Source organism: Rhinopithecus bieti, unplaced genomic scaffold (genome assembly GCF_001698545.2).
Source record: "Rhinopithecus bieti isolate Rb0 unplaced genomic scaffold, ASM169854v2 scaffold_6876, whole genome shotgun sequence".
In the NCBI taxonomy this organism is placed as follows: Eukaryota; Metazoa; Chordata; class Mammalia; order Primates; family Cercopithecidae; genus Rhinopithecus; species Rhinopithecus bieti.
Window position 1 is genome coordinate 1,508,635 of NW_016805229.1, and position 21,417 is coordinate 1,530,051.

At 48.6% G+C, this 21,417-nt stretch overlaps 2 protein-coding genes across 15 annotated transcripts in view; one reads left to right on the plus strand and one right to left on the minus strand.

Moving 5' to 3' along the window:
- MYH11 (myosin heavy chain 11) overlaps positions 1-8,912 on the plus strand; it is a 164,281-nt gene extending 155,369 nt beyond the window's left edge. For 3 of the 6 annotated variants that reach the window (XM_017871716.1, XM_017871719.1, XM_017871717.1), the window contains one exon: positions 7,965-8,097. In XM_017871716.1, coding sequence (XP_017727205.1) covers positions 7,965-8,097 — 133 coding nt within the window. Of the gene's footprint in view, positions 1-3,216; positions 3,256-7,964 lie in introns of all 6 variants that reach the window. The other 3 variants (XM_017871720.1, XM_017871721.1, XM_017871718.1) reach the window with 3 other exon arrangements.
- NDE1 (nudE neurodevelopment protein 1) overlaps positions 1-21,417 on the minus strand; it is a 90,467-nt gene that overhangs the window by 21,864 nt on the left and 47,186 nt on the right. For 6 of the 9 annotated variants that reach the window (XM_017871731.1, XM_017871727.1, XM_017871722.1 and 3 more), the window contains exons 6-8: positions 20,666-20,845; positions 18,074-18,165; positions 15,521-15,672 (exon numbers count right to left, since the gene is read on the minus strand). In XM_017871731.1, the coding sequence (XP_017727220.1) occupies positions 15,521-15,672; positions 18,074-18,165; positions 20,666-20,845 (424 nt within the window). The other 3 variants (XM_017871728.1, XM_017871730.1, XM_017871729.1) reach the window with 3 other exon arrangements.

Sequence of the window (21,417 nt, forward strand, 5' to 3'; positions counted from 1 at the left end):
TTGTCTCCTTTATGCCCTACGTCCCATCTGTGGGAGAATCTGGTCAACGTGCCCTAAACAATCCTGCCCAGGCTGGGTACAGTGGCTCACCCCTGTAATCCCAGCACTTTGGGAGGCCAACGCAGGTAGATCACCGGAGGTCAGGAGTTCAAGGCCAGCCTGACCAACATGGTGAAACGCCGTCTCCACTAAAAATACAAAAATCAGCCAGGTGTGGTGGGGCGCGCCTGTAATCCCAGCTACTCGGGAGGCTGAGGCAGGAGGATCGCTTGAAGCTGGGAGGCGGAGGTTACAGTGAGCCGAGATTGTGTCACTGCACTTCAGCCTGGGTGACAGCAAAATTCGATCTCAAAAAAAAAAAAAAAAACTCCAACGTCTAGGACAGCACCAGGCAAAGTGAACCTTTATCCCTCGGGTCCTAGATATTTCCCCCGCTTCATTCTCATGCCACCACAGCCATGTGCTAAACCTCTTACCACCTTTAATACCGATGACTTGATCTTTTCTTTTTAATTAAGTTTTAATCATACATGCATGTAACTGCAAATAAAACATACCACCCCTATATATTTAAACCAGCATCACCTCTATCAACCGGTCACAATGAAATTAATACAATGAAAAGAGTATCAAGTTCAGTATCTAGCTACTGTGGCCACAACTTCATCACCAAGACCTGAAGGCTACTTCTCCATTATAAAGGGAGTGACAACAGCCATTAGCCCCAAATAGACTCTCTCTGACATAATAATTAGACCTGTTTTAAGAAAGTTGGAAAGGAAATGGCTTTCTCAGGGTGCAGTTCAGTTACCGGATAGCATGCCTGGAAGCCATCTGAAATCACCTCTAGAGTTTGGGGACCACTGCACGAGACAGGGGAAAATCCAAACCCTCTGAAAAGGGGAAGAGAGCAGCTGAAGCAGGGCACCAAGCCTTCAAAGAAGAGCCCCACTCGCTGCAGGGCGTGGGCTTGTTGGCCCCCCATGGACAGGAGAGAAACCAGGCCTAAGCTCCCACAGTACAGCTGGGGCCTGGAAGCATCTCCCATGGTTGAGGGAGAGCTGTTGTCACTGTAAAGACTCCTAGGAGCCAGGTGCAGGTGGCTCTCGCCTGTAATCCCAGCACTTTGGGTGGCTGAGGTGGGTGGGTCACCTGAGGTCAGGAGTTTGAGACCAGCCTGGCCAACAAGGTGAAACCCCATCTCTACTAAAAGCACAAAAGTTAGCTGGGTGTGGTGGCGGATGACTGTAATCCCAGCTACTAGGGAGGCCGAGGCAGGAGACTCACTTGCAACCCAGGAGGTGGAGGCTGCAGTGAGCCAAGATTACGCCACTACACTCCAGCCTTCAGAGCAAGACTCTGTCCCCCCCCCCAAAAAAAAAAACCCTTGGACGTGCTCTGCTGGCAACCGGTCCCCTTGCCCCTCCTGAGTGGCTGGGCTGAGGGATGGGGACACAGCCACTCTGACTCTCTACCCCACTGCTGTCTCTGGTTCCCTTTCTTAGGCCCAGTGATTTTAATTTTAATTTTTATTATTTATTTTTAGACAGAGTCTAGCTCTGTCGCCAGGCTGGGGTGCAATGGCGTGATCCCAGCTCACTGCAACCTCCGCCTCACAGGTTCAAGCACTTCTCCTGCCTCAGCCTCTCAAGTAGCTGGGATTCAGGAGCGCACCACCATGTCTGGCTAATTTTTGTATGTTTAGTAGAGACAGGGTTTTACCATGTTGTCCAGGCTGGTCTCAACCTCCTGGCCTCACATGATCTGCCTGCCTTGGCCTCCCAAAGTGCTGGGGTTACAGGCATGAGCCACTGCGCCTGGCCGGCCCAGTGATTCTTGAGCACACACTGGATATACCCTGTGGACTCTGTCCCAGACACTTGAGCCTTTTTGGGCAGCCAAGGGCAGAGTGGGACAAAAGACGGTTTTTGCCAGTTCCGACATGAACACACACGTAATGCAGGTCGAAGGTCTGTCCTGCCGCCTTTTTTAGGTGCACAAAAACATAAAACTGGGCACTAGGGCCCTAAGGGAGGTTGGTAAGCATACCTGGCTCCTCAGCCAAGAAGGAATTGCAGTGCAAATTTCACCAAGTTTTATCAGCCAGACATATCTCAACGCAAGCCTTACTCTAAAGCCAGACCCACTTACCTACCACTTGGTACACTTCCGGTTACCTCCGACAAGAGCTGCACAAGGCCTCCACCTCTCCCCTCTTGCTAGAGGCCCCAAAGCGAATGAAGAGCAACTAATCATAAATCAAGGGAGATGTGGCTACAGGTGCCTTGCCTGGGGCTTTTGGCTTCTGTTCCGATACTGATTTTTCAAACTAGCTTGCTCAAATGCTTTTACTTCCCTGAACAGGTATGCAATCATGGGATTTATAGGAGGTTCTTAAAAGTAGCTCTAAAGGACAGACATTTTCCCTTCTATTTAAAAAACTAGGCCGGGTGCGGTGGCTCACACCTGTTATCTCGGCGCTCTGGGAGGCCGAGGTGGGTGGATCACCTGAGGTCAGGAGTTTGAGACCAGCCTGGCCAACGTGGTGAAACTCCGTCTCTACTAAAAATACAAAAATTAGCCGGCCATGGTGGTGCATGCCTGTAATCCCAGCTACTTGGGAGGCTGTGGCAGGAGAATCACTTGAACCCAGGAGGCGGAGGTTGCAGTGAGCAGAGATAGATCACGCCACTGCACTCCATCCTGGGTGACAGAGTATCAAAAAACTGCTTTTCCTTTCATGTACCAGCCTCACCAAGGGCTCTTGGCATCAGATGATTCACTGCAAGGTTGACTTAAGGATGCCTTTAGTGCCAGGTGTGGTGGTTCATGCCTGTAATCCCAAATCCCAGCACTTTGGGAGGCCAAGGCAGGAGGATCACTTGATGTCAGAAGTTCGAGACCAGCCTGGCCAACATAGTACAACCCCATCTATACTAAAAATACAAAAATTAGCCAAGCATGGTGGGGCATGCCTGTAATCCTAGCTACTCACAAGGCTGAGGTGAGGGGATCGCTTGAATCCGGGACTTAGAGGTTGCAGTGAACCAAGATTGCAGCCCTGCACTCCCGCCTGGGTGACAGAGCGAGACTCCGTCTCAAAAAAAGAGTGCCTTTAATTCTTAAAGCAAATGTCTTTAACAATTAAGAAGATACTTCACTGGGCTCCTTTTTGTTTGTGGATGGTAACCTCCAGGGATTCTCTCTCTGTTTCAGAGGGCCCCCCCCACAGGAAACTTCGCAATGATGCACCAGGTATCATGCCTTCAGCTTCGCAAGCTATGTGTTGTCTCAGTATCCATTTCCTTTCTGCCCAGTGCGCCCCTCTGCCCACCCCGATTTTTAAACCCTTGCACATTTCCACGAGATTCCTGCAAAATCTGAAGGCTTGGATATCTTAGTGCAAAGCTGTCATTCATTGAAACCAAGATCAGGATGACAAATTGACCTCATCTCTTGACCCGCTGTCCTTCCTGCCTCTCGGCAGTGCATGTGACATGACACCCAACAGTGTGCCCTTATCACTGCATCTTGACGAGATGTCAGAGGCTGTGTGTGGCTTGGATTTTTCTTCATGCCAAAAGCCACTCTTACACTGTTAGGGCACTCAGCAGTGCTGTCCTCCCTTGTCCAGTGAAGATACTCCACTGAATGAATAGGACAGTTCCACTATCTGGGCACATTCCTAGAGAATGTACTTGGCTTCTAGTTAGCTGGTCTGGGTCACAAGTCAGAAATCACAAAGTTCATGATAACTGCAGCGCAGCAACCAGTCCTCCCACAATTCAGCTTTCACAGGCTTGTCCGCAAAGGAAATGAGCTCACTGCGATGTCTGACAAATGCCGGGGGCTGCACGTGGCTTGAGTGATGTCTAACTACAAACTGCATTTTCAGCACATGGGGTGGAAGCTGACCACCGCAAAGCCAAGCACAGTCCTGGCAGAGCCTTTTCTGGAGACTTCACGGGCACGTCCATGTTCAGGGAATGGGGAATGGACACCCAAGACTCGAGGATGCACACAGGGCCCTTCCCAAGAAAGCACAAAGAGGTCTCTGCTTCTCTGGGACTTGAAAAACGTTTTTTGAGACGGAGTCCCGCTGTCTCCCAGGCTGGAGTGCAATGGCGCAATCTTGGCTCACCGCAACCTCCGCCTCCCAGAGTCAAGCGATTCTCCTACCTCAGCCTTCTGAGTAGCTGGGATTACAAGAACCCGCCACCTCGCCCAGCTAATTTTTGTATTTTTATTAGAGATAGGATATCACCAGGTTGGCCGGTTGATCTCCAACTCCTGACTTCAGGTGATCCATGCATCTTGGCCTCCCAAAATGCTGGGATTACAGGCATGATGAACTACTTTTCATAGGTGAAGTTAGGCAATGTGGATCTGACTTCTTTCACCTCATGGAGAGGCCAAACCAACCGTCATTTGTGTGCATCTTCATTTTTGGAGAATGTTTTGCTGTCACCACCAAAATACTTAAATTTTAGCATGGGGTGAGGTCTTGTTAAGAGCCAGTTTTGTGGGGGAGCAGATGAGGCTCTGGGACACTTCGAGCAGCTCTCCTGCTGGCTCATTGGGATCACAGGATAAGCCGAATTCCAGGGTTGGCTGAAGTGCAGAACCCACCAGTCAGTGGGAAACCAAGTCCTTGCAAAGCAGCAGGTGCTTACATTCAAGTTGATTCCTGAGGCCTTGGATAAGCTGGGTCCAGGAATAGAATCCAAATGCTAGGCCAGGTGCAGTGTCTCACACCTATAATCCCAGCACTTTGGGAGACCGAGGCAGATGGACCACTTGAGGTCAGGAATTCAAGACCAGCCTGGCCAACATGGTGAAACCTCGTCTCTCCTAAAAATACAAAAATTAGCCAGGTGAGGTGGCACACATATGTAGTCCCAGTTACTCAGAAGGCTGAGGCAAAAGAATCGCTTGAACCTGGGAGGCAGAGGCTGCAGTGAGCCAAGATTGCACCACTGCACTCTAGCCTGGGTGAGACAGTGAAACTCCATCTCAAAAAAAAAAAAAAAAAAAAGATTCTCCAGGATCTGACCCTCTAGAGAGGGTCCCTTAGTTCCTATAACAGGTATAGTTGGTACCAACCTTGGTCTAGGATTTGAAACCAGTTCCAAGAAAAGCACTTGAGCCAAAACAGAGTGTCTTGCAGGCTGACAGCCAAGCAAGCAGCTTCCAATGACCCAGGGCACAATGTATTTCTTAGGTCAAGGGAGGCAAGGGAGCAAATTTATCCATTAAGCTTTTCCAGTTAGCAAATGGACTCTTCCAAGAAACAAAAAGTATGTGCCTGGAGCACTAATGAAAAGGTTAGGGACTACTTCCCAGCTCCAGGTTAGCTCACCTGGGTTTTTTTTTTTTTTTTTTTAAAAGACAGTCTTGCTGTCGCCCAGGCTGAAGTGCAGTGGCGCAATGTTGGCTCATTGCAGACTTTGCCTACTGGTTCAAGTGATTCTCCTGCCTCAGCCTCCTGTGTAGCTGGGATGACAGGCGCCCACCACCACACCTGGCTAATTTTGTATTTTTACTAGAAATGGGGTTTCACCATGTCGGCCAGGATGGTCTCCAACAAATGACCTCAAAAGCGATCCACCCCACCTCGGCCTCCCAAAGTGCTGGGATTACAGGCATGAGCTGCTGCACCCAGCCAGCCCATCAGGTTTTGAAGCTGGAGTTAAAACTGTAAGGAAGCGAGCTGTGTGAGGAGCGTACAGGGAACGGCCAAACTGCTGCTGCTGTCTGCTCTGAATTTGGGGATCCTTCTGAGTCAAGTGCTTGGAAGACAGTGCTAAAAGAAAGACTTGAGGGTCATGCCTAGAGAGAGAAGGATGGAGAGTTCTCTAGTAGGGCTGCAAGTCCAGAAGCTTCTCTCATGAAGCTGGACTAGGGAGTGTTTACTTTGGAGTGGCTGCAACTTTTAAGTATTTATTCCTGATTCCTGCACTGCCGGAAGCCCCATCCTTTACAGCCAGGTTGGCTTTCCCAGCTGGGGCCTCTCCCATCTTCTGTCAACAAAAGGGTCATATTGGGAGTTCCTCTTCTCAGCAATCATGAATCTCTGGGTCTTGCTTATGCCTCTGATCTTACCTGAGTTGTTCCTTTTTTTGAGACGAAGTCTCGCACTGTTGCCCAGGCTGGAGTGCAGTGGCACCATCTCAGCTCACTGCAAGCTCCACCCCCCAGGTTCATGCCATTCTCCTGCCTCAGCTTCCGAGTAGCTGGGACTATAGGTGCCTGCCACCACACCTGGCTAATTTTTTTGTATTTTAGTAGAGATGGGGTTCCACCATGTTAGCCAGGATGGTCTCGATCTCCTGACCTCGTGATCTGCCCGATTCGGCCTCCCAAAGTGCTGGGATTACAGGCGTGAGCCACCGTGCCTGGCCGAGTTGTTCCTTTTGACTCAAGAATCAGTCACTGAGTTGTGTTCATTCTTGTGGCTTCTTGTCCAGCCTTTGTGTAGGGAGCAAAGTCTGCTTGCTTTTTTGATGTCCTAAAATAAGACCTGTCTTCCAATTCAGGTCAAGCAGGGCCACATGGCCAGAACTCAACATGATTATTTGTTGCAATCGCTGACGAGAGTTAAGTGTTTCTTCCTAACAGTGCAGGTCAGCAGCAAGGCGGGGTCTGATTTTTCCTCCTTCTGCCCACTCCCTTCCTCCTACCCAAAGTCTCCCCTCACATGACCAGCCCTTCTTGTGAAGTCCAAGCGATAAACTTAGAGAACCAGGGCAGAGAGATGGGAGTAAGGAGAGAAAGAGGGGTGTCCTACCGGCTGGAGCTAAAATCCACCTCGGAGGCCAGGCGCACTGGCACACACCTCTAATCCCACCACTGTGAGAGGCTGAGACAGGTGGATTGTTTGAGGCCAGGAGTTCAAGACCAGTCCGCGTCACATGGCAAAATCCCCCCTCTACTGAAAATACAAAAATTAGCCAGGCGTGGTGGTGTGTGTGCGCGTTCCTGTATGCCCAGCTACTCAGGAGGCTGAGGTTAAGGATTGCGGGAACCCAGGAGGCGGAGGTTGCAGTGAGCCAAGATCATGCCACTGCACTCCAGCCCGCGTGACCGAGACTCGTCTTAAAACTTTTTTAAATCCACTTTGGAGGCCAGGTGTGGTGGCCCACACCTGTAATGCCAGCACTTTGGGAGGCCAAGTTAGGAGCACTGCTTGAGCTCAGGAGTTCAAGACCAGCCTGGGCAACAATATCAAGACCTCATCTCAATAAAATAATCCACCTTGGATTAACACGTATCATCTCCTTTTCTAATAATCATTGGGCACCTGTTTTATGCCATGTGTGGTGTGTTCCATGGTCAGCAAAACAGATGCAGCAGTCCCTGCAGTGGGGAAGACTCAGTCCAGGAAGCTCCATACTAGCAAGAGGTGCTGTCCCGCCTTTTAACCAGGGAGCCCCTCTGTGTCCCTCACCTCCCCCTCTCTCAAGGCTGCCCTTGTCCATTTCACCTTCCAATTCAAACCTTGAAAATCCACCTCTAAGGCGAATAGGGGTGAGGACATACAGAAGAAAAACAGTATGTTCTCTCCATCTCTGCCCCATGGGCTATGAATAAAGTCAGAAGACAAAATCCCCTACTTGGTTTTTGGGGTTTTTTTCCTATTCTAAATCCAAGACCAGAATCCTGGGGGTTCTCAAATGACCAAGCCTGACATTTTAAAAGCAGATAGTCTTGCTTTGAAAAACCTTTTCCACTCCCCACAACCAATTTCAGCTGATTAAATTCAATCAATCATGCCTTAAGACTGGCCAGGATTTGTTGACTACAACTTGAATATCTGCATCTTATTTGTGCCGTGTTTTCTGTCATAAAAAAATAGATGTATATTGCAATAGGACTACAGCTACAAGTTTAAAATAGATTTATAAAAAATCTATCCCAACCATGAAGGATTCTTTGCTAAAGAAATGTTTTCTTACAACCCACAGGCGAGGAAACGAGACCTCTTTCGTTCCTTCTAGAAGATCTGGAGGACGTAGAGTTATTGAAAATGCAGACGGTTCTGAGGAGGAAATGGACACTCGAGATGCAGACTTCAATGGAACCAAGGCCAGTGAATAAGCAACTTTCTGGAGTTTTGCACCACGGCAAGAAAAACCAAAAACCAAAGAACCCGAAACAAAGCAAAAGCCAGCAGACTGTACTTAGCATTGTCTAAATCCATTCTCAAATTCCAAACATCACCGACACCTTTCACACAAGAAATATAAAAACCACCACCCTCCAGTCTGGGCAACGTAGTGAAACCTTGTCTATCCAAAAATTTAAAAATAAGCTGGGCGTAGTGGTACACGCCTGTGGTCCCAGCTACTACAGAGGCTGAGCCAGGAGGATCGCTGAGCCCAGGAGTTCAAAAATGCAGTGAGCTATAATTGCATCACTGTACTCCAGCCTGGGCAACAGAGATCCTGTCTCAACAACCACCACCCCGCCCACTACCCCTGTATTCAAGGTATAAATTGAAGTTTGTATGATGTAAGAGACGAGAAAAACCCAACAGGAAACAGACACATCCTCCAGTTCTATGGATTGTGCAGACATTGAGTTTTTAGAAAAACATATCCATGGTAACTGGTCCCTGGCAATTTTGTTTACATGAAATGGGGAGAAAGTCACCGAAATGGGTGTCGCCGCCCCCCGCCCCCTTCATTCCCTAACCTGCGAACCTTTCCAACTTCTCACATCAGGCCTTTGAGGCTTCTTTCCTTCTCTCCTGGTTTCCACACCTCAGACACGCACAGTTCACCAAGTGCCTTCTGTAGCCACATGAATTGAAAAGGAGACGCTGCTCCCACGGAGGGGAGCAGGAATGCTGCACTGTTTACACCCTGACTGTGCTTAGAAACACCTTCACTAATAAACGGTTATAAATCACAGTGTCATTGGCTTTTCTGTTGAGCTGTCTTCTAGAGAGGAAAAGAAGTTGGAGAAAGCTGGGTTTTGCTTCATTGTCCCAAAGACACTCTGATGTCAGGGTTATTTCATGAATGGAGAAACTGAGGCCTAGAGAGGTGAAATCAATTGCCTATGACCCTACAGCCAGCAAAAGAGCAGAGCAGAGACACAAAGTGAGACTGTCTCTAAGGGGGTTATTGGGCCATTCGGCGGGTAGGGCGGGAGAAGAGAAATAAGGGGATGTGTGGTCCAAGGGCCACTGCCCCCTGCCCTTGAACATGTCTGGGAAGAACATCTTCACTTATCAAAACCAGTATCATATGAAAAACACAGGATTTCCTTGATTTTTTAAGTTAAAACACAAGGTCTTCCCAATGAGTCAGCACTTTCTAGAAAAGGTCAGATGGTGGCTGGGTACAGTGGCTCACACCTGTAACCCCAGCACTTTGGGAGGCCGAGATGGGAAGATCACTTGAGGCCAGGAGTTGGAAACCAGCCTGGCTAAGAGAGACCCCCATCCCTATAAAAAAAAAAAAGTTTTTGTAAGTAAACCAGGCAGGATAGTGCACACACCTGTACTCCCACCTACTTGGAAGGCTGAGGCAGGAGGATGTGAGCCATGACTTCGAGGCTGCAGTGAGCTATGATCACGCCACTGCACGGCACCCTAGATAACAGTAAGACCCCGTCTCACACACCACCACCACTCAGTCAGATAATATTTTAGCGTTTACAGGCTACATATGGTCTGGCCGAATATTCATCTTTTTTAAAACAACCCTTAAAAACGTAATAAATCATTCTTAGAGTAAGGGCCATAAAAACAAGCTGTAGACCCTATCCTTCTTTCAGCTTGTTTTAGACAGACACGCCTGCAAGGCTCTGTTCAACACAAACGATGCGGTATACCACCAACTCCGTGAGATCAGACAGATTTGGGAGACAGGAAACATGGAAACGGAGGACTCCACCCTGCGACCAGATGCCAATATGCCTTGAATGACGCACAAACATATCCCATGTACATTTCTAAAAACTCAGCTTGAATAGAAAATTTTAAAAAGATTTTTTCACATTTTATGACTTGACTAAAAAAAGTTTTTCACCACTCTATGAGAAAACATGGAAGTACAAACATACAAAGCCTCTTTGGCCACCAGCCCAAACCAGTTCAACACTCACTTCTCTTGATTTTATTGATCTTTTAAAAAAATAAAAGGACATCTTTTATGGATACAGGTTAGAATGTTTCTAGGGTAAGAAACCCACCATCGCAGCTTAATTCTCTGTGGAATTTCAGTAGCACTTGGAAAGTTCTGCTTTCAACCTGAAATTTTTGCTGTTCTTCCAGAAAATAACTTAGTAACAAAATGAACGCCGTGAAGCTGCAGGCACACTCCAGAAATTAGTGTGTTCTTTAACTTGTGTCCCAAACAGACAGCAGCAGTTCCTAACATGCAGTGATGAGTGGACACACCGTGGTGTGCTGGAAATCTCGTGTTCACGTCTTTGACAAGGAAGCCTCCAACAATGATCTCGTGCTTTATTCTTACTTGAAGATCACCCTAGTTACTTCATTATGACTTTGAATGAAGTCCTGCTTAGTGGATGCATTACCATGGCCACCCCCAAAGACCCCTCAGGGTCCTGAGGCAGAATTCCCCCCGCCCCACCAGGGGACTCAGGAAAATCAATGATTGCAATTTGCCAAAAAGAGGACAGATTTCCTACTGGCGCTGGTTGGTCTGGAAAATTACTCTGAAAACTCAAACACACCTCTAGAAATCTCAATAAGAAGCAGGCTACAGTCTCAGAGGTTTATGCCACCTTTTTTTTTTTTTTTTTTTTGGAGACGGAGTCTCGCTTTGTTGCCCAGGCTGGAGCACAGTAGCGCCATCTTGGCTCACTGCAACCTCCGCCTCCCAGGTTTAAGCAATTCTCCTGCCTCAGCCTCCTGAGTAGCTGGAATTACTGGTGCCCACCACTGCACCCAGCTAATTTTTTGTATTATTAGTAGAGATGGGGTTTCAACCATGTTGGCCAGGCTGGTCTTAAACTCCTGACCTCAGGTGATCCACCCACCTCGGCCTCCCAAAGTGCTAGGATTACAGGCCTAAGCCACCACGCCCGGCCTATTCCACAGTTTTTAAAAAGGCATGNTTTGGAGACGGAGTCTCGCTTTGTTGCCCAGGCTGGAGCACAGTAGCGCCATCTTGGCTCACTGCAACCTCCGCCTCCCAGGTTTAAGCAATTCTCCTGCCTCAGCCTCCTGAGTAGCTGGAATTACTGGTGCCCACCACTGCACCCAGCTAATTTTTTGTATTATTAGTAGAGATGGGGTTTCAACCATGTTGGCCAGGCTGGTCTTAAACTCCTGACCTCAGGTGATCCACCCACCTCGGCCTCCCAAAGTGCTAGGATTACAGGCCTAAGCCACCACGCCCGGCCTATTCCACAGTTTTTAAAAAGGCATGTGACCGTTCTGTTCTTGGTTATCAGACATGATTCCAGTACACCTCAAAGCATTGGGAGATTTTGTTCTGGAAGATAATTCCAGCTGGTTGGGGGCTGGGGGAAGAGTCTCTGAGAGAAGCTCCATCCCACATTTAAGGAGACTTGGGACATTAACACCACCTGTCAAGACCAATCAGGGGCCAGGCGCAGTGACTCACGCCTGTAATTCCAGCACTCTGGGAGGCTGAGACAGGAGGATCACTTGAGGTTAGGAGTTCAAGACCAGCCTGGCCAACATGGTGAAACCCCGTTTCTCACTAAAAATACAAAAATAGCAGGTGTAGTGGCACACTCCTGTAGTCCCAGCTACTCAGGAGGCTGAGATATGAGAATCGCTTGAACCTGGGAGGCAGAGGCTGCAGTGAGCTGAAATCGCACCACTGCACTCCAGCCTGGACAAGACAAGGCAAGAGCATGACTGTCTCAAAAGAAAAAAAAAAAAAAAAAAACAATCAGGACTCTGCTTGGGTTAGCTCAACATGATGGGGTATGGGAGCAATGGTTCACGTTTGAAATCCTAGCACTCTGGGAGGCCGAGGTGGGAGGATCACTTGAGGCCAGGAGTTCAAGACCACCCTGGGCAACATGGCAAAACCCTGTCTCTACTAAAAATACAAAAAATTTAGCCAGGCCTGGTGGTGGGTGCCTGTCATCCCAGCTACCTGGAAGACTCAGGCACAAGAACGGTTTGAACCCAGGAGGCGGAGGCTGCAGTGAGCTGAGATCATGCCACTGCACTCCAGCCTGGGCAACAGAGTGAGACTCTATCTCAAAAACAGAAGCAACAGGGGTAGCCTCATCACCAACACCTTAGAGCCCTTCCCAGACAGCCCCATTTGTCCCTCTTTGCAATGCACACAGTGGCAGGCAGGGATGAGGAGACATTTCCCAGGGACAAACCCCAGAGCACAGGTGATGGCCTCAGTCATTGGCTTGGGCTGCAAAGCTAACTATGGAGACTGCTCTTATTTCTCAAACTAACTTAAAATAAAACCTAGTGTAAAAGAGACGACAAAAGGAAACGACTCCCGCACCGACAGCAAGCGCTTCAGCTTCCGTGGTTTTCCTAAAGCAACATCTTGACTACCCCCTGGGCTGACGGCAGCGGCGATGAAGACATGTGTGAAGGCGGCTTCCCAAATTCCAGGCGCTTCCCCAACCTTCAGACAGAGCAAACCAAATTAAGCTGACATGACAGCTGTGAGAAACTGGCTAGCACCAGGGCCCACAGAGTTATAGGGGTGAACATCAAGAGTCGGGAGCAGGGTCTCACAGGGCCTCAATTTTCTCTCCTGTGAAATGAAGAGGAGGACACTGGCTACCTGGCTCTCAGACTCCAAGGTCACACAAAACGCCCAGTCTCAGACCCACTAGAAAAATCCATCTCTTACCTATTGTTTATTTTACAGCCTGGGCAACACAGTGAGACCGTGTCTCTACAAAAAATGCAAACAAAAATTAGCTGGGTGTGGTGGCCTGCATGTGTAGTCCCAGCTACTTGGGAGGCTGAGGTGGAAGGATCGCTTGAGCCCGGAAGGTGGAGGTTGCAGTGAGCCAAGATCACGCCACTGCAGTCTAGCCTGGGACAGAGCGAGACTCTGTCTCAAAAAAAAAGGCCAGGCATGATGGCTCATGTTTGTAATCCCCAGTGCTTGGGAGGCCAAGGTGGGAGGATCGCCTGGAAAATCAACCCGAAAACTCACCTCTAGAAATCTCAATGAGAAGCAGACTACAGTCTCAGAGGTATATTCTCAAACTCAAAGCCAGGAGGTTTGAGACCAGTCTGGGCAACACAGCAAGACTTTCTATAAAACATAAAAAAAATTAGCCAGGGGTAGTGGTGTGCACCTGCAGTCCCAGCTACTTGGGAGGCTGAGGCAAGATGGCTTGAGCCCAAGAAGATGAGGCTGCAGTGAGCTATGGTCGCACCACTGCACTCCAGCCTGGGCGACTCAGCAAAACCTTGTCTCATAGAGAAAAAAAAAAAAAAAAAAAAACAGAAAATTAATTTTAAATTTATTTTTTTGAGAAAGAGTCTCATTCTGTTGCCCAGACTGGAGTGCAGTGGTGCAACCTTGGCTCACTGCAACCTCCGCCTCCTGGGTTCAAGTGATTCTTGTGCCTCAGTCACTGGAGTAGCTGGGACTACAGGCATCCGCCACCATGCCTGGCTAATTTTCATATTTTTAGTAGAGAAAGGGTTTCACCATGTTGCCCAGTTTGGTCTTGTGAACTCCTGGCCTCAAGTGATCCACCCTCCTCTGCCTCCTGGAAGTGCTGGGATTACAGGTCTCAGCCACTGCACCTGGCCTAAAAATCCACGTGTAAAGGTCTGAAAGTTATATGCATGCCATGGAAAAGATTCTTAGTTTCGACAGAGCCAGACTCCGTCTCAAAAAAAAAAAAAAAAAAAAAAAATTCTTAGTTTCCTGCCACGTGTCTGCGTGTCTGCTACAAACCCATCAAATTCCAATGGCTTGGGGCCCAGAGAGATGGTAGTCACACACCTTGCAGAATTCCTGAATCTGAAAGCTGCCCCCCGCTTTTTTTTTTTTTTTCCCCTGAGACAAGGCCTTGCTTCATCACCCAGGCTGGAGTGCAGTAGCTGGGAACATGGCTCACTGCGGCCTCAACCTCCTGAGCTCAATTGATCTGCTGGCCTCAGCCTCCCAAAGTGCTGGGATTACAAGTGCGAGCCACTGTGCCTGGCCCTGATTTTCTTTAGGCAAGAAAATCAATGACACTGTTAGAGGTCAGAACTGCGCTGTCCCATCGGGTGGCTGGTTTCAGGAACACAGTCTGGCTAGAAGTTAGTGCCAGTTTCTCAAAGGTTCTACAGATTTAAAAAGGAAAAAAAAAGGCCAGTTGCAGTGGCTCATGCCTGTAATCCCGGCACTTTGGGAGGCCAAGGTGGGTGGATCACAAGGTCAGGAGATCAAGACCATCCTAACACGGTGAAACCCAGTCTCTACTAAAAATACAAAAAACTAGCTGGGCGTGGTGGCACATGCCTTTAATCCCAGCTCCTCAGGAGGCTGAGGCAGAAGAATTGCTTGGATCTGGGAGGCAGAGGTTGCAGTGAGTTAAGATCATGCCACTGCACTCCAACCTAGGCGACAAGAGCAAGACTCCGTCTCAAAAAAAAAAAAAATCTTCAGGGGAAACAGAGCCGTGATTGATGCTCAATTCCCCAAATAAGGGCTTTATTTTTATTTAATTAATTGCTAACTTTTTGATATGGAGTCTTGCTCTGTCACCCAGGATGCTGTGCAGAAGCACAATTTTGGCTCACTACAATCTCTGCCTCCAGGGTTCAAGGGATTCTCCTTCCTCAGCCTCCCAAGTAGCTAGGACTATAGGCACATGTTAGCATGCCCGGCTAATTTTCTATTTTTTGGTGGAGATGGGGTTTTACCAATGTTGCCCAGACTGGTTGTGAACTCCTGACCTCAAGTGATCCACCTGCCTTGGCCTCCCAGACTGCTGGGATTACAGGCGTGCGACACCACACCTGACCCAAATAAGGGTTTTATACAAGACATTCTCAGTGTAACCATGAGTAGCAGCTGTAGAATCAAATGACAAAAATGACCCTCTTGGCCAGGCATGGTATCCCACACCTGTCGTCCCAGCACTTTGGGAGGATGAAGGGTGAGGAGCACTTGAAGTTCAGAGTTTGAAACCAAACTCTGCAACATGGCAAAACCGTGTGTCTAGAAAAAAAAAAAAACTTAGCCGGGTATGGTGGCACACACCTATACTCCCAGCTACTCAGGGGACTGAGGTGGGAGGACTGTTTGAGCCGGGAGGCAGAGGGTAAGCCATGATCCTGCCATCGTAGTCTAGCCTGGGTGACAGAGACCGACCCTGTCTCACAAAACAAGACCCTCTCTCTAGCCCTTTGTCCAAGCCACAAGACACCACCTAATGCTGCCTGCAGGGAGCAGAGGATAAGGTTTGCTGAAATCATCCTATAATTTAAAAAGACACACGGCTGTGGGTTGGGGGTGAGTGTTTCTTGCCTGGGGCAGGCGGGTTCTCCCCGCAAGCGAGAGGTTTATTAGAAGGTACTGACCCCTTATCACCCAAAGGCACGCTGCTGCTGCTCGGCCGTCTCTCACCACCATCTCTGTTCTTGCTGCTCCGCCCAGAGGTTGGGCCACCTGTTCGGTTTGGGGACTGATCGTACACGAGGTTCCGGCAGGAAGCGAGTTTGGACTCCAGTGCCTGGACAGAAATACACTTTTATCTCTCAAGTTATAGGCAAGGACTATTCTGTCTTACCGGAGCCTGTACAGAAGAACGAACCCCAGACAGTGGTTCTCAAACTGCTGTGCACTGGAATTCCAAGGTGGGACCCCAAGAAGAATCCAACGTATATGCCAGTCTCAGAACCAAGCACCTTAAGTATTTGGGAGCTGGCTGGGCACAATGGCTCACACCTGTAATCCCAGCACTCTGGGAGGCCAAGGCAGGAGGATGCCTTGACGTCACAAGTTTGAGACCAGCCTGGGTCACAAAGTGAGATCCCATCTGTTTTTTTTTTTTTTTTTAAACTTTTTTAGACAAGGTCTCACTGCGTCACTCAGGCTGGAGTGCACTGGTGAGATCACAACTCAACGTTTCAGGCTCAACCAATTCCTCCCACCTCAGCCTCCTGAGCAGCTGGGATTATAGGCGTCCGCAATCATGCCCAGCTAATAAAAAAACTTTTTTAATGCAAAAATCTTTTAATTACAAACAATTTTTTAAAATGTTTGGGAGCTTCCTGGAAAAAAGATCATAGCTCACTGCAGCCTCAACTTCCCAGGCTCAAGCAATCCTCCCACCTCAGCCTCCTGAATAGCTAGGACTATGCACAATCATGCTCCACAAAAAAAAATTAATGAAAAAATATTTAATTACAAAGAATTGAAAAAAATGGGAGCTTTCTGGAAAATCACTAACCTAACCAATTATCCAATTCCACTCGTAGAAAGTAGGAAATCCACTTCTGGAATCCTTCATCTTTACCTTGTTAAACCTCTGCAGAATGGCAGAAGTTTGACAAGGACTTGGTCTGGCTTCAACAGACCCTGAGGAAACCAGAAGGACACTGACAGCACCCCAGGCTTCTCTATACTCCAACTAGGCTAAATATCGAAACGCGGACCTGTTTCTAGAATAGTAAACCAGGCAGCCAAAAGCCAGGACTAAAAACACAGAAGAAATGAGTTGCAAGCTTCTACTAAGTTGTGGCTATGAATACACTGTGTACAGTGACAACTTGGTAGGAGTTAAATTATGTGGCCTTCCAGGAATCATTTTTAAAAATAAACTACAAAGAATACCTATGTTATTGCTTAAGCACAAAAGGATCCCTCCCTGTAATTAACATAAAAGCTGAAAGGCCAAGTTCTTTACCTTAGGCTTTCAAGATTGATTGATTGATTGATTGATTGATTGAGATCAAGTCTCACTCTGTCACCCAGTGGCACAATCTCAGCTCACTGCAACCTTTTTCCCCTGGATTCAAGTAATTTTCCTGCCTCAGCCTCCCAAGTAGCTGGGATTATAGGCGCCCACCACCACGCCTGGCTAATTTTTGTATTTTTAATAGAGATGGGGTTTCACCATGTTGGCCAGGCTGGTCTTGAATTCCTGACCTCAGGTGATCCACCCATCTCGGCCTCCCAAAGTGTCAAGATTCTCTTAAACCCCGAGAAACAACCAAAAAAAAAAAAAAGGCGGCAGTTTTTTCCTTTTCTGAGACAATGTTGTGCTGTCACCCAGGATGGAGAGCAGTGGTGCAATCTCAGCTCACTCAGCCTCCACCTCCCAGGCTCAAGCAATCCTGCCACCTCTCAGCCTCCTGAGTAGCTGGGACCACCAGTATGCACCACCAGCCCTGGCTAATTTTTGCATTTTTGTAGAGGCAAGTCGGGGCAGGGGGTTTCACCATATTGCCCGAGCTGGTGTCAAACTCCTGAGCTTAAGTGACCCTCCCAAACTACTGGGATTGTAGGTATCAGCCACTGCACCCAGCCAAAAGAGAAGGCAGTTTCTAAACACTCCTCAGTTTTTCAAATTAAGGAAAAAACACAGGTATTATCTTAATTTCCCAAACTGCCTAGAGGAAAAATGGTAAAAGGAAAGAGACATACACAGAGTTCAGAGTAATGCTTAGAGTCAGAGCTCTGAGTGTCTGGTAGTAACTCCCACAGAAAGTTCTAAAGGAGCAGCCACATCTAAAACTCACCACATTGCTATGAAAGGGGCTGGACGCATTGGCTCATGCCTGTAATCCCACAACTTTGGGAGGCCAACCTGGGAGGATCACTTGAGGCCAGGAATTTAAGACCAGCTTGGGTAACACAGCGATACCCCCATTACTACAGAAAATGAAAACATCATCCAGGCATGGTGGCACACACCTGTGGTCCAAGCTCCTTGGGAAGCTAAGGTAGGAGGATCACTTGAGACCAGGAGTTCGAGGAGTTTGAGGTTGCAGTGAATTGGGCAACAGAGCAAGACCCTGTCTCTTAAAAAAAGAAAAAGAGAAGAGAGGGCAGGAACTAGATCAATCCCCCTTCACACATCCTCAAAGACAGGTAGGAAGGCACCAAATACCAGGAAAGTGCGGTCTTACCCCAACTTTCCGCAGTAGGTCTCCCACGATGTTGAGGGCTGATATCCGGGCCGCAGGTGTGAGGGGAGTCCCCCCAGTGGAGTCGTCCAGGCCTGGGTGTGCAAAGGGAAAAGCATATAACTCACCAACCAACCTATAGTCATGTCCGTGAACTAACATCACTAGATCCCAAACCACAGGACAGGAGGGGCGCTGACGCCTTTCCTCGGATCCCAAAAGCTACCCTATTTCTTTCCATAGTTAACTGCATCACACACCCAAGGACTACATGACAACCAATTTTTCAAGTCCTTGTGATGACTGCAACAAACATTTATTTTTACATGTTAGTCTTTAAAAGCTTTTTTTTTTTTTGTCTTGCTGTCACCCAGACTGGAGTGCAGTGATGTGATCTTGGCTCACTGCAACCTCCGCCTCCCAGGTTCAAGCAATTCTCCTGCCTTGGTCTCTTGAGTAGCTGGGATTACAGCCATGTGCCACCACACTCGGCTAATTTTTATATTTTTAATAGAGTTTCACCACGTTGTCTAGGCTGGTCTCGAACTCCTGACCTCAAATGATCTGCCCGTCTTGGCCTCCAAAAGTGCTGGGACTACCAGCATGAGCCACCATGCCTGGCCTTTTAAAATTTTTTTTTTAAGAGAGACAAGGTCTCACTATGTTCTCAGGCTGATCATGAACTCCTGGTCTCAAGCAATCCTCCCACCTCGGCCGCCCAAAGGGTTGGTATTTATAGGCATGAGCCACCGTGCCCAGCCACATTAGTCTTTTATAAACAAACCCAGAACAAATCCTTTTGAAATTGTAGGAAATCCATATAGTTAAAATTAACATAATGGCATCTGTGATAGATATAAGAACTATATATATATAGACAGGACGATCCAGCTTTACAAGGGTTCAGCTCTGCAAGCCTCTCTTCTCCAAGTGGGGTCCATGCACCAGCAGCACCTGAGAACTCTTAGAAATGCAGAATCTCTCGGCCAAGCATGGTAGCTCACACCTGTAATCCCAGTGCTTTTGGAGGCCGAGGCATGGAGTTACATGCCTCTAGTCCCAGCTACTCAGGAGGCTGAGGCAGGAGGATCACTGAAGCCCAGGAGTTGGAGGCTGCACTGAGCTAAGATTGCACCACTGCATTTCGGCCTGGGCCACAGACCAAGACTGTGTCTCTAAAAAAAAAATAAAGTATGCAAAATGGCTCTAGACTGGGGCCAGGCACAACAGCTCACACCTGCACTACCATCACTTTCAGAAGCTGAGGCAGGCAGATTACCTGAGGTCAGGAGTTTGAGACCAGCCCAGTCAACATGGTGAAACCCCTTCTCTACTAAAAATACAAGATTAGCTAGGCTTGGTAGTGGGTGCCTGTAATCCAAGCTTACTCGGGAGGCTGAGGCAGGAGAATCACTTGAACCTGGGAGGAAGGGGTTGCAGTGAGCCAAGATTGCACCATTGCACTCCAGCCTGGTGACAGAGCAAAATTCCATCTCAAAACAAAAGGGCCCTGGCGCTGGGATTCTACAAGTCTCACTGGTCTCTTCATGTCCAGGGGACAAGCTAAGGGATGAGGCAGTAGATGGCAGGGTAAGATCTGGACCCTGCCTGCCTGGGTCTGAATCCCAAATCATCTGCCATTCAATTGCTTTATGACTCTGCTTAACTCAGGGCCTCATTTCCATCAAACGGGGACAGCACTTGCATCCTGGGCCTGCGGCGAAGGCTGTAGGGTGGCCAGCACACACTGAGCACCCCATAACTGTTTGTTATTAATATCTGCTGTAAAAGGCCTGACTGGAAGCTGTCGGCAGAGGGTGAGAATTCAGATTTTTTTTCCCACCCACGCAGCACAGGTTACACTGAGTCTAGCTCTCGGTAGATGCATTACCAAACCCACAGAATGCTTTTTACTTTTTTGTATTTGGTTAGTGACATTTCAAATTTGGGAGGTTTTATATTCAGAAAGAGGATTTTGGGCCAGACGCGATGGCTCACGCTGTAATCCCAGCACTTTGGGATCGGCCGAAGCGGGCAGATCACTTGAGTCCAGGAATTTGATAGTAGCCTGGGCGACATGGCAAGGCCATGTCTCCACCTAAAATACAAAAGTTAGCCAGGTGTGGTGGCGCGCGCCTTTAGTCCCAGCTACTCCGGAGAATGAGGTGGGAGAATCACTTGAGCCCATGATGCAGAGGTCACAGTGAGCCAAGATCTGCACCCCTGCCTGGGTGACACAGTGAGATCCTGTCTCAAAAAAAACCAACAACAAAAAAAGAGGATTTCTGGCTTTGAAGAATGGAAAAACTGCAGATGAAGGGCCATTCCTTCTAGCTGCAGAGCGGCAGCCACCCCCTCTGAGTGGGGTTTCCATCTCCCATTGCATCACAGACTCCACTACTCCCTCACACCCACTCCTCACTGATCTCAATTGCCCATTCCCGGGAACATCCCCGTCTACTCTTTGCTCAAAGCCTGAGAGTAAATCAGGCTCTGAGCCTGGTGCAAATCATCACACATCCAGGACCCACCCCAGATTCTTACCCAGAAACACTTTGTGAACCGAGAAAATCCTCCAATTCCCACTCCTCTTACCACGTCTGAAGCTCCCGGGCGTGTTTAAACTCGAGCTGGGTCCTCGGTGAGTGATGGGCGTGGACGGCACAGAGCCCGTGGCCTGCACAGCTGTGTCTGTCCTCTCAGCTTCCAATGAGCTGGGCATGGGGGTCCTGGGTTTCTCCTGCTTCTGCTGCACGGCCAGTTCCTGCCGCAAATCTGTGCCAGGAAAAGGATTCAGGAATTCAAGTCCTCAGCCAGGCGCCGTGGCTCATGTTTATAATGCCAGCACTTTGGGAGGCCAAAGCAGGCAGATCACCCAAGGTCGAGTTGGAGCCTAGCCTGACCAACATGGTGAAACCCCATCCCTATAGAAAATACAAAAACCAGGCCGGGCGTGGTGGCTCAAGCCTGTAATTCCAGCACTTTGGGAGGCCAAGACGGGCGGATCATGAGGTCAGATCAAGACCATCCTGGCTAACATGGTGAAACCCCGTCTCTACTAAAACATACAAAAAACGAGCTGGAAGAGGTGGTGGGCGCCTGTAGTCCCAGCTACTTGGGAGGCTTAGGCAGGAGAATGGCGTAAACCCGGGAGGTGGAGCTTGCAGTGAGCTGAGATCCAACCACTGCACTCCAGCCTGGGCCACAGAGTGAGACTCTGTAGCAAAAAAAAAAGAAAATACAAAAACCAGCCGGGCATGGTGGCAGGCACCTGTAATCTCAGCTACTCAGGAGGAAGAGGCACGAGAATCACTTGAATCTGGGAGGCCAGGGTAGCAGTGAGCTGA